Source organism: Vidua chalybeata (assembly GCF_026979565.1).
Source record: "Vidua chalybeata isolate OUT-0048 chromosome 1 unlocalized genomic scaffold, bVidCha1 merged haplotype SUPER_1_unloc_1, whole genome shotgun sequence".
NCBI classification, from domain to species: domain Eukaryota; kingdom Metazoa; phylum Chordata; class Aves; order Passeriformes; family Viduidae; genus Vidua; species Vidua chalybeata.
This window is the reverse complement of record NW_026530279.1, coordinates 18,365-34,824: the sequence shown is the minus strand read 5'-3', so window position 1 is coordinate 34,824 and position 16,460 is coordinate 18,365. Positions and strand designations below refer to the sequence as shown.

Genomic DNA, 16,460 nt, shown 5'->3' with positions numbered 1-16,460 from the left:
CGGCACCGAGCGGCCCTTCCCGCCCTCACCGGGCGCTCAGCGGGCCGGAGCGGAGCGGACCGAGCCTTCCCGGCCGCCGCCGAGCCCTGCCCGGCCAGCCCGACCTTGTCCAGGCCGGAGCGGAGCCCCGGGCGCCGCCGGTCCCTGCCCGGTGCCGGTACCGGAGCCGCCATGGCGGCGCCGCTCGCCCCCGCCGGGTTCCAGTTCGCCATCGACCGCGGCGGGACCTTCACGGACGTGTTCGCCCGCTGCCCCGGCGGGCCGCGTCCGCGTCCTCAAGCTGCTCTCCGAGGACCCCGCGTACCGGGACGCGCCCACCGAGGGCATCCGCCGCGTCCTGCAGGAGGTGCGAGCCCCGCCGCCCCCGGCACCGGCGGGGACAGCGGGGACAGCGGGGACAGCGGGGGGACACGGCGGTGACAGAGGGGACAGCGGGGACAGCGGGGGGACACGGCGGTGACAGAGGGGACAGCGGGGACAGCGGGGACAGCGGGGACAGCGGGACCCCCCCCCCCGAGTGCCCTGCTGGGATCCCCGGGACCCCCACAAGAGCCCACCGGGAACACCCCGGGACCCCACAGGGGGACCCCCCCCGGAACAAGCCCCGGGACCCCCCGGGATCCCCAGGGACCCCCAAAGGAACCCACTGGGACCCCCCCCCCCAAATGCCTCTCCCAGGGACCCCCGTTGGAAATCCCGGGACCCCCCCGAGGACCCCCAAGAGGACCCCCCCAGATCCCTTCGGACCCCCCTAAGCCCCCCCTGCCCTGGGCCTGCCTGGACCCCCTGCCCCAGCCCGTGCTGGGGGTCCCCAAATGGGTCTGGGGTCCCTAAATGGGTCTGGGGTCCCCCAAATGGGCAGGGAGTCTCCAAATGGGACTGCGGTCCCCAAATAGGGCTGGGGGTCCTGCTGTGGGTCTGGGGTCCCCGAATGGGTCTGGGGTCCCTAAATGGGTCTGGGGTCCCCGAATGGGTCTGGGGTCCCTAAATGGGTCTGGGGTCCCCAAATAGGGCTGGGGTCCTGCTGTGGGTCTGGGGTCCCCGAATGGGTCTGGGGTCCCTAAATGGGTCTGGGGTCCCCAAATGGGGCTGAGGGTCCCTAAATGGATCTGGGGGTTCCCAAATGGGTCTGGGGTCCCCAAATGGGTCTGGGGTCCCTAAACGGGTATGGGGTCCCCCTATGGGTCTGGGTTCCCCAAATGGGGCTGGGATCCTGCTGTGGGTCTGGGGTCCCTAAATGGGTCTGGGGTCCCCGAATGGGACTGGGGTCCTGGTGTGAGTCTGGGGTCTCACTGTGGATCTGGGGTCCCCGAATGGGTCTGGGGTCCCGGGGCTCAGTTTCGGGGTCCCGCAGGAGCTGGGGGTGCCCCGGGACGGCTCCGGGATCCAGTGGATCCACTCGGGCACCGGGGGGCCGTGGGGCTGGGGTCCCCAAATGGGACTGGGGTCCCCGAATGGGTCTGGGGTCCCGGGGCTCAGTTTCGGGGTCCCGCAGGAGCTGGGGGTGCCCCGGGACAGCTCCGGGATCCAGTGGATCCACTCGGGCACCGGGGGGCCGTGGGGCTGGGGTCCCCGAATGGGACTGGAATCCCCGAATGGGTCTGGGGTCCCTGAACGGGTCTGGGTTCCCCAAATGGGTCTGGGGTCCCCAAATGGGTCTGGGGTCCCCGAACGGGTCTGGGGTCCCGGGGCTCAGTTTCGGGGTCCCGCAGGAGCTGGGGGTGCCGCTGCCCCGGGATCAGCCGCTGGACGGCTCCGGGATCCAGTGGATCCGCATGGGCACCACGGTGGCCACCAACGCGCTGCTGCAGCGCCGCGGGGAGCGCGCCGCGCTGGCCGTGACCCGCGGCTTCCGGCACCTGCTGCACATCGGCACGCAGGCCCGGCCCCGCCTCTTCGACCTGGTGAGAGCACACCTGGGCACACCTGGGTACACACCTGGGCACAGCTGGGCACACACCTGGGCACACACCTGGGCACACCTGGGTACACACCTGTACCCCTAACACACCCCACACCGGCACCTGCTGCACATCGGCACGCAGGCCCGGCCCCGCCTCTTCGACCTGGTGAGAGCACACCTGGGCACACCTGGGTACACACCTGGGCACAGCTGGGCACACCTGGGCACACACCTGGCACACCTGGGCACACACCTGTACCCCTAACACACCCCACACCGGCACCTGCTGCACATCGGCACGCAGGCCCGGCCCCGCCTCTTCGACCTGGTGAGAGCACACCTGGGCACACCTGGGCACACACCTGGGCACACCTGGGTACACACCTGGGCACACCTGGGCACAGCTGGGCACACACCTGTACCCCAAACCCACCCCACACCAACACCTGCTGCACATCGGCACGCAGGCCCGGCCCCGCCTCTTCGACCTGGTGAGCACACCTGGGCACACCTGGGTACACACCTGGGCACACCTGGGTACACACCTGGGCACACACCTGTACCCCTAACACACCCCACACCAACACCTGCTGCACATCGGCACGCAGGCCCGGCCCCGCCTCTTCGACCTGGTGAGAGCACACCTGGGCACACCTGGGCACACACCTGGGCACACCTGGGTACACACCTGGGCACACCTGGGCACAGCTGGGCACACACCTGTACCCCAAACCCACCCCACACCAACACCTGCTGCACATCGGCACGCAGGCCCGGCCCCGCCTCTTCGACCTGGTGAGCACACCTGGGCACACCTGGGTACACACCTGGGCACACCTGGGTACACACCTGGGCACACACCTGTACCCCTAACACACCCCACACCAACACCTGCTGCACATCGGCACGCAGGCCCGGCCCCGCCTCTTCGACCTGGTGAGAGCACACCTGGGCACACCTGGGTACACACCTGGGCACAGCTGGGCACACCTGGGCACACACCTGGGCACACCTGGGTACACACCTGTACCCCTAACACACCCCACACCGGCACCTGCTGCACATCGGCACGCAGGCCCGGCCCCGCCTCTTCGACCTGGTGAGAGCACACCTGGGCACACCTGGGTACACTCCTGGGCACACCTGGGCACACACCTGTACCCCTAACACACCCCAAACCCACCCCACACCGACACCTGCTGCACATCGGCACGCAGGCCCGGCCCCGCCTCTTCGACCTGGTGAGAGCACACCTGGGCACACCTGGGTATACACCTGGGCACACCTGGGTACACACCTGGGCACAGCTGGGCACACCTGGGTATACACCTGGCACACCTGGGCACACCTGTCCATACACCTCGGACACCTGGGTACAGCTGTAACCTCACCCGTGCCTTCACCGATCCCCACCTCTCACCTGGCACACACCTGGGCACACCTGGGCACACCTGTGCCCTCACCTGTGCCCTCACCTGTGCCCACACCTGCCCCCGTGCCAGCGCCGCCACGTCCCAGTGTCCCCTGGGGGGGTGACAGTCCCCGAGTGAGCGATGTCCCCTGGGCTCGGGGTGCCACCTCCCCCCGTGTCCCGCGGTCCCTCCGGTGTCCCCTCGGTGTCCCCTCGGTGTCCCCTCGGTGACCCGTGGCCGCCTGGCACGGGGCTGGCACGTCCCGTGACCGGCACCGTGTCCCCAAGTGTCCCCAACCCCCCTGTCCCCATGTCCCTGCTCAGCTTGGCACCGTGTCCCCACAGTGTCCCCTCCCGTGACTGGCACCGTGTCCCCTGTGCCCCACAGTGTCCCCAACCCCCCTGTCCCCGTGTCCCTGCTCAGCTTGGCACCGTGTCCCCACAGTGTCCCTGCTCAGGCTGGCACCGTGTCCCCTGTGCCCCACAGTGTCCCCAACCCCCTGTCCCTGTGTCCCTGCTCAGGCTGGCACCGTGTCCCCCACACTGTCCCCTCCTGGGCTGGCACTGTGTCCCCTGTGCCCCACAGTGTCCCTGCTGTGGGGCACAGTGTCCCCCCATGTCCCCCCTGTGTCAGGGCCTGGCTGGGTGTCCTTGGTGTGTCCCCGTCCCTGTCCCTGTCCCCTGTCCCTGTCCTGTGTCCCCCCCCGTGTCGGGTGTCCTTGGCATGTCCCCTGTCCCTGTCCCTTTCCCTGTCCCCTATCCCGTGTCCTTGGCGTGTCCCCTGTCCCTGTCCCCTGTCCCCTGTTCCTGTCCCTGTCCCCCCGCCGTGTCCCCTGTCCCTGTCCCGTGTCGGGGCCCGGCCGGGTGTCCTTGGCGTGTCCCCTGTCCCTGTCCCTGTCCCCTATCCCGTGTCCTTGGTGTGTCCCCTGTCCCCTGTCCCCTGTCCCTGTCCCCTATCCCGTGTCCTTGGTGTGTCCCCTGTCCCCTGTCCCTGTCCCCTATCCCGTGTCCTTGGTGTGTCCCCTGTCCCCTGTCCCTGTCCCTGTCCCCTATCCCGTGTCCTTGGCGTGTCCCCTGTCCCTGTCCCTGTCCCTGTCCCTGTCCCTGTCCCCTATCCCGTGTCCTTGGCGTGTCCCCTGTCCCTGTCCCGTGTCGGGGCCCGGCCGGGTGTCCTTGACGTGTCCCCTGTCCCTGTCCCTGTCCCGTGTCCCCTGCTGTGTCGGGTGTCCTTGGCGTGTCCCCTGTCCCTGTCCCTGTCCCTGTCCCCTGTCCCTGTCCCGTGAGCGGGGCCGGGCTCGGGGCCAGTCCTGGCCCGTGGCCAGCGCGGCCCGGCCGGAGCCAGCGGCCACCAGGGGGACACGGGACACGGGACAGGGGACACGGGACACGGGACACGGAACAGGGGACAGGGGACAGGGGGGACAGGGGACATGGGGACAGGGGACACGGGACACGGGACAGGGGACACGGGGGGACACAGGACAGTGGACACGAGGGGACGCGAGAGGACAGGGGACACAGGACAGTGGACACAAGGGGACACGAGGGGACAGGGGACACGGGTGGGTGGACGTCCCTGTGCCAGCCCAATGTTGTCCCTGTGCCACCCTGGTGCCATGGCCGTGACACCCCTGTGTCCTCCCATTGCTGTCCCAGTGCCACCCCAGTCCTGTCCCTGTCCCATCCCAGTTCTGTCCCAGTGCCACCCCATTGCTGTCCCAGTGCCATCCCAGTCCTGTCCCTGTCCCAGTCCTGCCCTGTGTCCCCACGGTGTCACTGCAATGCCACCCCGCGCTCATGTCACGGCCGTGTCCCCATGATGTCACTCCGGTGCCACCCCGGCGCTGTCCCGTGTCACAGCCGTGTCCCCGCGGTGTCACTCCGGTGCCACCCCGGTGCTGTCCCGTGTCACAGCCGTGTCCCCGCGGTGTCACTCCGGTGCCACCCCGGCGCTGTCCCGTGTCACAGCCGTGTCCCCGCGGTGTCCCCACAGGAGGTGGCCATGCCCGACGTGCTCTACGAGGAGGTCATCGAGGTGGACGAGCGGCTGGTCCCGGAGCAGCCCGACTGTCACCTGCCGGGCAGTGACACCTGGCCCCGGGTACAAGGTGGGACATTGGGGTGGCACTGCCACTGTCACCTGCCGGGCAGTGACACCTGGCCCCGGGTACAAGGTGGGACATTGGGGTGGCACTGCCACTGTCACCTGCCGGGCAGTGACACCTGGCCCCGGGTACAAGGTGGGACATTGGGGTGGCACTGGGGTGGCACTGCCACTGTCACCTGCCGGGCAGTGACACCTGGCCCCGGGTACAAGGTGGGACACGGGGGTGGCACTGGGGGTGGCACCTGGCAGGTGACACCGCTGTCACCGTTCCCTGCTGCTCTGTGAGGTGGCACCAGGGGGTTTTGGGGGTCTCGGGGGGGAGGTGACACCGTCAGTGTCCCCTGTCCCCCCAGGTGTGTCCGGGGTGACCCTGGGGGTGGCACCGGGTGGTTTTGGGGGTCTGGGGTGGGTTTTTGGGGGTGTCTCAGGGGGGAGGTGACACTGCTGTCCCCATGTCCCCCCAGGAGTGTCCGGGGTGACCCTGCCGGTGCAGGGGTGGGTTTTTTGGGGGTCTCAGGGGGGAGGTGACACCACTGTCCCCCCAGGAGTGTCCGGGGTGACCCTGCTGGTGCAGGGGTGGGTTTTTGGGGGGTCTCAGGGGGGAGGTGACACCGCTGTCCCCCCAGGTGTCTCGGGGGTGACCCTGCTGGTGCAGCGGGGGGTTTTTGGGGGGTCTCGGGGGGGAGGTGACACCGCTGTCCCCCCAGGTGTCTCGGGGGTGACCCTGCTGGTGCAGGGGTGGGTTTTTTGGGGGGTCTCGGGGGGGAGGTGACACCGCTGTCCCCCCAGGTGTCTCGGGGGTGACCCTGCTGGTGCAGGGGTGGGTTTTTTGGGGGGTCTCGGGGGGGAGGTGACACCGCTGTCCCCCCAGGTGTCTCGGGGGTGACCCTGCTGGTGCAGGGGTGGGTTTTTTGGGGGTCTCGGGGGGGAGGTGACACCGCTGTCCCCCCAGGAGTGTCCGGGGTGACCCTGCCGGTGCAGGGGTGGGTTTTTTGGGGGTCTCAGGGGGGAGGTGACACCACTGTCCCCCCAGGAGTGTCCGGGGTGACCCTGCCGGTGCAGGGGTGGGTTTTTTGGGGGGTCTCGGGGGGGAGGTGACACCGCTGTCCCCCCAGGTGTCTCGGGGGTGACCCTGCTGGTGCAGGGGTGGGTTTTTTGGGGGGTCTCGGGGGGGAGGTGACACCGCTGTCCCCCCAGGTGTCTCGGGGGTGACCCTGCTGGTGCAGCGGCCGCTGGACGTGGCGCGGCTGCGCCGGGACCTGGAGCGGGTCCTGGCCCGCGGCATCCGGAGCCTGGCGGTGCTGCTGCTGCACAGCTACGCGTGAGCAGGGCTGGGGGGATTTGGGGGTCCCTGGGGGGGTCCCTGGGGGGTCCTGGGGGGTCCCTGGGGGGCTCCTTGGGGGGTTTGGGGGGTCCCGGGGGTCCCCAGAGCCCTGCGGTGCTGCTGCTGCACAGCTACGCGTGAGCGGGGCTGGGGGGATTTGGGGGTCCCTGGGGGGGTCCCTGGGGGGTCCTGGGGGGTCCTGGGGGGTCCCTGGGAGTTTGGGGGGGTCCCTGGGGGGCTCCTTGGGGGGTTTGGGGGGTCCCGGGGGTCCCCAGAGCCCTGCGGTGCTGCTGCTGCACAGCTACGCGTGAGCGGGGTTCGGGGGGATTTGGGGGGTCCTGGGGGGTTTGGGGGGGTCCCAGGGGGGCTTTGGTGACACAGGTGACACACAGGTGACACACAGGTGACACAGGTGACACAGGTGACACACAGGTGGCCCGGGCACGAGCAGCAGGTGGGGTTTGGGCACACAGGTGGCACACAGGTGACACAGGTGTTCCCCAGGTGACACGGGTGTTCCCCAGGTGTTCCCCAGCTGTTCCCCAGGTGTTCCCCAGGTGACACCCAGGTGTTCCCCAGGTGGCCCGGGCACGAGCAGCAGGTGGGGTTTGGGCACACAGGTGACACAGGTGTTCCCCAGGTGACACAGGTGTCCCGCAGGTGGCCCGGGCACGAGCAGCAGGTGGGGTTTGGGCACACAGGTGACACACAGGTGACACACAGGTGACACACAGGTGACACACAGGTGACACAGGTGACACACAGGTGTTCCCCAGGTGTTCCCCAGCTGTTCCCTAGGTGTTCCCCAGGTGACACAGGTGTTCCCCAGGTGGCCCGGGCACGAGCAGCAGGTGGGGTTTGGTGACACACAGGTGACACACAGGTGACACAGGTGTTCCCCAGGTGTTCTCCAGCTGTTCCCCAGGTGTTCCCCAGGTGACACAGGTGTTCCCCAGGTGACACAGGTGTCCCGCAGGTGGCCCGGGCACGAGCAGCAGGTGGGGTTTGGGCACACAGGTGACACACAGGTGACACACAGGTGACACACAGGTGACACAGGTGACACACAGGTGACACAGGTGGCACACAGGTGACACAGCTGTTCCCCAGGTGTTCCCCAGGTGACACAGGTGTTCCCCAGGTGGCCCGGGCACGAGCAGCAGGTGGGGTTTGGTGACACACAGGTGACACACAGGTGACACAGGTGTTCCCCAGGTGTTCTCCAGCTGTTCCCCAGGTGTTCCCCAGGTGACACAGGTGTTCCCCAGGTGACACAGGTGTCCCGCAGGTGGCCCGGGCACGAGCAGCAGGTGGGGTTTGGGCACACAGGTGACACACAGGTGACACACAGGTGACACACAGGTGACACAGGTGACACACAGGTGACACAGGTGGCACACAGGTGACACAGCTGTTCCCCAGGTGTTCCCCAGGTGACACAGGTGTTCCCCAGGTGGCCCGGGCACGAGCAGCAGGTGGGGTTTGGTGACACACAGGTGACACACAGGTGACACAGGTGTTCCCCAGGTGTTCTCCAGCTGTTCCCCAGGTGTTCCCCAGGTGACACAGGTGTTCCCCAGGTGACACAGGTGTCCCGCAGGTGGCCCGGGCACGAGCAGCAGGTGGGGTTTGGGCACACAGGTGACACACAGGTGACACACAGGTGACACACAGGTGACACAGGTGACACAGGTGTTCCCCAGGTGACACAGGTGTTCCCCAGGTGGCCCGGGCACGAGCAGCAGGTGGGCGCGCTGGCGCTGGAGCTGGGCTTCGCGCAGGTGTCGCTGTCGGCGGCCGTGGCGGGCATGGCGCGCGCGGTGCCGCGGGGGCTCACGGCCTGCGCCGACGCCTACCTGAGCCCAGGTGTGCGGCGCTACCTGCGCCACTTCTGCCGCGGCTTCCGCCACGGCCTCTCGGTGAGCCGCGCTGGCCCGGGACTGACCCGGGACTGGGAGGGACTGACCCAGGATAGAGCGGGACTGGGAGGGACTGACCCGGGACTGGGAGGGACTGACCCAGGATAGAGCGGGACTGGGAGGGACTGACCCGGGACTGGGAGGGACTGACCCGGGACTGACCCGGGACTGACCCGGGAGAGAGCGGGACTGGGAGGGACTGACCCGGGACTGGGAGGGACTGACCCGGGACTGACCCGGGATAGAGCGGGACTGGGAGGGACTGACCCGGGATAGAGCGGGACTGGGAGGGACTGACCCGGGACTGGGAGGGACTGGGCGGGGACGGGGTGAGACTGGCCCGGGACAGAGCTGGGACTGGGAGGGACTGACCCGGGACTGGGAGGGACTGACCCGGGACTGACCCGGGACTGGGAGGGACTGACCCGGGAGAGAGCTGGGACTGACCCGGGACTGACCCGGGACTGGCCCGGGACTGACCCGGGACTGGGAGGGACTGACCCGGGAGAGAGCTGGGACTGACCCGGGACTGACCCGGGACTGGCCCGGGACTGGGCGGGACTGGGAGGGACTGGCCCGGGACTGGGAGGGACTGGCCCGGGACAGGGTGGGACAGGGCGGGACTGACCCGGCACTGACCCGGGACTGGCCCGGGACTGGGCGGGACTGGGCGGGGCTGACCCGGGAGAGAGCGGGACTGGCCCGGGAGAGGGCGGGGACTGGGCGGGGACTGGGAGGGACTGGCCCGGGACAGGGCGGGACTGACATGGGAGAGAGCGGGACTGGCCCAGGACTGGCCCGGGACAGGGTGGGACTGGTCCAGGATAGAGCGGGACTGATCCGGGACTGACCCGGCACAGGGGGGACAGGGCGGGACTGGCCCAAGATGGTGCAAGACTGGCCCGGGACTGACCCGGGACAGAGCGGGACTGACCCGAGAGAGAGCAGGGACAGACACGGGACTGACCCGGGATAAAACCGGGACAGCTTGGGACTGACCCAGGATAGAGCAGGGACAGGGCTGGGACAGACACGGGACAGGGCTGGGACAGAGCGGGACAGACCCGGGACAGACATGGGACAGACAGACCCGGGACAGACACGGGACAGACCCGGGACACGGGTGGGGACACATCTGGGACCCCCCCCGGACCTGCCACGAGCCCCATCCCGCCGGGACCCCCCCCATTTCCCACTGGGACCCCCCCATGGGTACCCACCCCCCTGGGACCCCCATTTCCCACTGAGACCCCCCCCATATCCCCCTAGGACCCCCCCATTTCCTGCTGGGGACCCCCCCATGGGTACCCACCCCCCTGGGACCCCCATTTCCCACTGAGACCCCCCCCATATCCCCCTAGGACCCCCCCATTTCCCACTGGGGACCCCCCCATGGGTACCCACCCCACTGGGAACCCCCGTTTTCAGGGGGTGCAGGTGCTGTTCATGGGGGGCTCTGACCCCATGGACCCCCCTGACCCCATAGACCCCCCCTGACCCCCCCTGCCCCCCGTTTTCAGGGGGTGCAGGTGCTGTTCATGGGGGGCTCTGACCCCATAGACCCCCCCTGACCCCATAGACCCCCCTGACCCCCCCAAACCCCGTTTTCAGGGGGTGCAGGTGCTGTTCATGGGGGGCTCTGACCCCATGGACCCCCCTGACCCCATAGACCCCCCCTGACCCCCCCAAACCCCGTTTTCAGGGGGTGCAGGTGCTGTTCATGCGCTCCGACGGGGGGCTCACGCCCATGGCCACCTTCGGGGGGGCCCGGGCCATCCTGTCGGGCCCGGCCGCGGGGGTCGTGGGCTACGCCCGGACCACCTTCGACCCCCGGGACGGGACCCCCGTGATCGGCTTCGACATGGGAGGTGAGGGCTGGGGGGGTCCCGGGGGGGCCGCTGGCATCGGGGTCACGGCGTCCCGCTGGGATTGGGGTCGTGGGGAGGGGTCCTGCTGTGACTGGGGTCGTGGGGAGGGGTCCCGCTGGGATTGTGATCATGGGGAGGGGTCCTGCTGGGATTGGGGTCGTGGGGAGGGGTCCCGCTGGGATTGGGATCATGGGGAGGGGTCCTGCTGGGATTGGGGTCGTGGGGAGGGGTCCTGCTGGGATTGGGGTCGTGGGGAGGGGTCCTGCTGGGATTGGGATCATGGGAAGGGGTCCTGCTGGGATTGGGGTCGTGGGGAGGGGTCCCGCTGGGATTGGGGTCATGGGGAGGGGTCCTGCTGGGATTGGGGTCCCGGGGGGGTCCTGCTGGGATTGGGGTCATGGGGAGGGGTCCTGCTGGGATTGGGGTCGTGGGGAGGGGTCCTGCTGGGATTGGGGTCATGGGGAGGGGTCCTGCTGGGATTGGGGTCCCGGGGGGGTCCTGCTGGGATTGGGGTCATGGGGAGGGGTCCTGCTGGGATTGGGGTCCCGGGGGGGTCCTGCTGGGATTGGGGTCATGGGGAGGGGTCCCACTGGGATTGGGGTCGTGGGGAGGGGTCCAATTGGGATTGGGGTCGTGGGGGGGTCCTGCTGGGATTGGGGTTGTGGGGAGGGGTCCTGCTGGGACTGGGGTTACGGGGGGGGTCCTACTGGGACTGGGGTCCCGGGGGGGGGTCCCGCTGGGATTGGGGTCATGGGGAGGGGTCCTGCTGGAATTGGGGTCCCGGGGGGGGGTCCTGCTGGGATTGGGGTCGTGGGGAGGGGGTCCAGTTGGGATTGGGGTCACGGGGGTCGTGTTGGGATTGGGGTCATGGGGAGGGGGTCCTGCTGGGATTGGGGGTCTCAAGGGGTCCTGTTGGGATCAGGATCATGGGGGTCCTGCTGGGATTGGGGTCACGGGGGGTCTTGTTGGGATCGGGGGTCTCAGGGGGTCCTGTTGGGATTGGGGTCACCGGGGGGTCCCACTGGGACTGGGGACACGGGGGGTCCTGTTGGAACTGGGGTCATGGGGGGGTCCCGCTGGGATTGGGGGTCCGGCTGGGGCTGGGGTCCCAGCAGGGTTGGGAGCCCCACGGGGTTTGGGGTCTGTCGGGGACTGAGGGTCCCGCTGGGTTGGGGATCAGGCGGTTTTGGGGTTCTGGCGGTTTTGGGGGGTCCAGGTCCTCGCAGGCACCTCGAGGGAGCCGCGATGAGGGGCTTGGGGGTCTCTGTGGCTTTGGGGGTTCGGGCTGTTTGGGGTCCGGCACTTTTGGGGTCCCCCCAGGCACCTCGATCGATGTGAGCTGCTGTGAGGGGTTTGGGGTCTGCCTGGGTTTGGGGTCCCGCTGGGTTTGGGAAGGAGCGGTTTTGGGGTCCGGCACTTTCGGGGTCCCCCCAGGCACCTCGACCGACGTGAGCCGCTACGCGGGCGAGTTCGAGCACGTGTTCGAGGCCACCACGGCCGGGGTCGCCATCCAGGCCCCCCAGCTGGACATCAACACCGTGGCGGCCGGGGGGGGCTCCCGCCTCTTCTTCCGGTGCGGGAGGGGCCGGGGGCGATGGGGAGGGGTCCAGGGAGGGGGGAAGGGGCTGGGGAGGGGCCGGGGGCGATGGGGAGGGGTCCAGGGAGGGGGGGGGGGAAATGGGGAGGGGCCGGGGGCGATGGGGAGGGGTCCAGGGAGGGGGGAAGGGGCTGGGGAGGGGGCTCCAGGTGTGTTCCAGGTGAGGGGGCTCCAGGGATTGGGGGGGATGTGGGGAGGGGGTTCCAGGTGTGTCACAGGGGAGTGAGGAGCACCCGTGGGTGTCACTGCCCCTCCCGTGCCCCCCGTGTCCCCGCGGGTGTCCCCGTGTCCCTGTGGGTGTCCCCGCGGGTGTCCCCGTGTCCCCGTGTCCCTGTGGGTGTCCCTGTGGGTGTCCCCGTGTCCCCGTGTTCCTGTGGGTGTCCCCGCGGGTGTCCCCGCCCGGCCGGACCCCGCTGTCCCCGTGTCCCCGCGGGTGTCCCCGTGTCCCTGTGGGTGTCCCCGTGTCCCTGTGGGTGTCCCCGTGGGTGTCCCCGTATTCCTGTGGGTGTCCCCGTGGGTGTCCCCGCCCGGCCGGACCCCGCTGTCCCCGTGTCCCCGTGTTCCCGTGGGTGTCCCCGCGGGTGTCCCCGCCCGGCCGGACCCCGCTGTCCCCGTGTCCCCGCGGGTGTCCCCGTGTTCCTGTGGGTGTCCCCGCGGGTGTCCCCGCCCGGCCGGACCCCGCTGTCCCCGTGTCCCCGCAGGTCCGGTCTCTACGTGGTCGGTCCCGAGTCCGCGGGCGCCCACCCGGGCCCCGCCTGTTACCGCAAGGGTGAGTGAGGGGCACCCCCGGGTCCCCCCGACACCCCCGTGTCACCCCTGACCCCCCCCGTGTCCCCCTGACACCCCCGTGTCACCCCTGACCTCTCCCGTGTCCCCTCTGACCCCCCCCATGTCCCCCTGTCCCCCGTGCCCCCCGGTGTCTCCGTGTCCCCTGTCACCGCAAGGGGCAATGAGTGACCCCCATGTCCCCTGCTGTCCCCGGTGTCCCCCTGAACCCCGTGTCCCTCTGTCCCCCGTGTCCCGCCGTGTCCTCTTCTGTGTCCCCAGTCGGTCCCATGACCCCCTCCGTGTCCCCGTGTCCCCCTGAACCCCTGTGCCCCCCGTGTCCCCATGTCCCCAGGTGCTCCCCTGAACCCCCCGTGTCCCTCTGATGCCCCCTGACCCCCTAGCCCCCCTGACCCCTCCGTGTCCCCGTGTCCCCAGGCGGTCCCCTGACCCCCCCATGTCCCCATGACCCTCTGACCCCCCCGTGTCCCCTGACCCCCCCCGGTGTCCCCATGTCCCCCTGACCCCCCCGGTGTCCCCAGGCGGTCCCCTGACCCCCCCGTGTCCCCCTGACCCCCCCCCCGGTGTCCCCATGTCCCCCTGACCCCCCCTGCCCCCCCGGTGTCCCCAGGCGGTCCCCTGACTGTCACCGACGCCAACCTGGTGCTGGGCCGGCTGCTCCCCGAGTACTTCCCGCGGATCTTCGGCCCCACCGAGGACCAGCCCCTGTGTCGCGACACGGCCGTGGCGGCGTTCCGCGAGCTGGCCGCCACCATCCGCGCCTTCCAGAGCGCCGCGGGGGACACCGGCGGCACCGGCGGCACCGGCGACACCGGCGACACCGGCGGCACCGAGGCGCTCTCGGTGGAGGAGGTGGCCCTGGGCTTCATCCGGGTGGCCAACGAGGCCATGTGCCGGCCCATCCGCGCCCTCACGCAGGTGGGTGTCCCGCGGGGTGGGGGTCTCGGCTCGGGGTGTGGGGTGGGGGGGGGGCGCCGCGGGTGACAGCGGTGTCACCTGCGCGTCCCCGGTGGCAGGCGCGGGGACACGACGCGGCGCGGCACGTGCTGGCGTGTTTCGGGGGGGCCGGGGGCCAGCACGCGTGTGCCATCGCCCGCACGCTGGGCATGGCCAAGGTCTTCATCCACAAGTACGTGCGGGGACCCCCGGGATGGGGCGGGGGGCGCGGGGACCCCCCCGGGATAGGGGTGGAGCTGGGGGGGGCGAAGGACCCCCGGGATGGGGCGGGGGTAGCGGAGACCCCCAAAGTGGGGCGGGGGGCGTTGGGACCCCCGGCGTGGGGGTGGAGCTGGGGGGCGGGGCGCGGGGACCCCAGGATTGGGGCGGGGGGTTCAGGGACCCCCGGGATGGGGGTGGAGCTGAGGAGACCCCCATGTTGGGGTGAGGGGTGTGGGGATCCCCTTTTTGGGGTGGGGGCAGTGGAGACTCCGATTTGGGGCCGGAGCTGGGGGGGGGGGGGGTGTCCACGGGGATTCCCCGCTTGGGGGGGGGGGTCCTGGAGACCCCGACCCCACCCCCTGCGGGACTGGGGCTGGGGAGGGGCCCGAGGGATTTGGGGTGTCGGTGGCTTTGGGACCCCAGGGCTGTCCCCGCGCTGTCCCCGCGGTGCCAGCGCTGTCCCCTCCCCGCAGGCACAGCGGGCTGCTCTAGGGCTCGGTGCGGGCTGTCCCGGGGCTGTCCCGGGGCTGTCCCCGCGCTGTCCCGGGGCTGTCCCCGCGGTGCCAGCGCTGTCCCCTCCCCGCAGGCACAGCGGGCTGCTCTAGGGCTCGGTGCGGGCTGTCCCGGGGCTGTCCCGGGGCTGTGCCGGGGCTGTCCCGGGGCTGTCCCCGCGCTGTCCCGGGGCTGTCCCCGCGCTGTCCCCGCGGTGCCAGCGCTGTCCCCTCCCCGCAGGCACAGCGGGCTGCTCTAGGGCTCGGTGCGGGCCGTCCCGGGGCTGTCCCCGCGCTGTCCCGGGGCTGTCCCGGGGCTGTCCCCGCGCTGTCCCCGCGCTGTCCCGGGGCTGTCCCCGCGGTGCCAGCGCTGTCCCCTCCCCGCAGGCACAGCGGGCTGCTGTCGGCGCTGGGGCTGGCGCTGGCGGACGCGGTGCAGGAGGAGCAGGAGCCGTGCGCGCTCCCGTACGGCCCCGCCGCCTTCCCGCGGCTCGAGGAGCGGCTCCGCGAGCTCGAGCGGCGCTGCCGGGACGCGCTGCGGGCCCAGGGCTTCACCCCGTGAGCGAGCGACACCGGCGACACCGGGGACACCGGGGACACCGGGGACACCGGGGATGGGGACAGGGGGCAGCGGGGACAGCGGCGACAGTGGCAAAAGCGGGGACACCGGGGATGGGGACAGGGGACAACGGGGACACCGGGAACACCGGGGACACCGGGGAGGGGGACAGGGGACACCGGGGATGGGGACAGGGGACACCGGGGACAGCGGCGACAGTGGCAAAAGCGGGGACACCGGGGATGGGGACAGGGGACAGCGGGGACAGCGGGGACAGCGGGGACACCGGGGATGGGGACAGGGGACAGTGGGGACACCGCGACCCTGGGGACAGCGGGGACAGCGGGGACACCGGGGATGGGGACAGGGGACAGCGTGACAGCGGCGACAGCGGGGACAGTGGGGACAGCGGGGATGGGGACAGGGGACAGCGTGACAGTGGTGACAGCGGGGACAGTGGGGACAGCGGGGATGGGGACAGGGGACAGCGGGGACAGCGGGGACAGCGGGGACAGCGGGGACAGCGGGGATGGCAGGATGGGGGCAGAGGACACTGGGGATGAGGGGCTGGGGACACCAGGGACAGCAGGGATGGGGACAGGGGACACTGGGGACAGCGGGGATCGGGGGCTGGAGACAGACAGGGGACACTGGGGATGGGGCAGGGGACAGCGGGGACAGCGGGGATGGAGCAGGGGACACGGGACACCAGAGATGGGAGGATGGGGACAGGGGACAGCGGGGACAGTGGGGATGGCAGGATGGGGACAAGGGACACTGGAGATGGGACGATGGGGACAGGGGACACCCGGAATGGGCGACCAGGGACAGGGATGGAGGCGGTGACACCGGGGACAGGGAGGATGCAGTGGCAGTGGCACTGACGCTGGGGGGTGGAGGACATGGGGACGTGGCAGAGGTGACAGTGCAGAGCTGGGGGACAGGGGGACGTGGTGACAGTGACATCGGTGCTGGGGCCCGGGGGGCCGGGGATAAGTGGTGGCGGTGACACCCTGGGGACAGGGTGACACAGTGGTTGTGACACTGGGGACAGGGTGACACAGGATGTGGTGACACGGGGCCATGGTGACACTGTGACACGGGGCCAGTGTGACATGGTGACACAGGGACACTGGGGACAGGGTGACGCAGTAACACAGGGCCATGGTGACGCTGTGACACTGAGGCCTGGGTGGCGCTGACACGGGAATAGGGTGACATGGTGACACGGGGCCATGGTGACATGGTGACACTGAGGACTGGGTGACAGTGGGGACAGGTGGACACGGTGACACGGGGCCATGGTGACATGGAGACAGGGTGACACGGGGACAGGG

General features: G+C 70.3%; 1 protein-coding gene across 1 annotated transcript in view; it reads left to right on the top strand.

Moving 5' to 3' along the window:
• Window positions 1-90: 90 nt before the first annotated feature.
• OPLAH (5-oxoprolinase, ATP-hydrolysing) overlaps window positions 91-16,460 on the top strand; it is a gene marked incomplete at its 3' end in the record, with an annotated part of 33,631 nt that continues 17,261 nt past the window's right edge. The window contains 12 exon segments of the mRNA XM_053932976.1: window positions 91-258; window positions 260-346; window positions 1,713-1,904; window positions 5,308-5,422; window positions 6,619-6,742; window positions 8,469-8,664; window positions 10,367-10,532; window positions 11,967-12,105; window positions 12,831-12,898; window positions 13,526-13,833; window positions 13,932-14,044; window positions 14,952-15,122. Of these exon segments, the coding sequence (XP_053788951.1) occupies window positions 172-258; window positions 260-346; window positions 1,713-1,904; window positions 5,308-5,422; window positions 6,619-6,742; window positions 8,469-8,664; window positions 10,367-10,532; window positions 11,967-12,105; window positions 12,831-12,898; window positions 13,526-13,833; window positions 13,932-14,044; window positions 14,952-15,122 (1,766 nt within the window).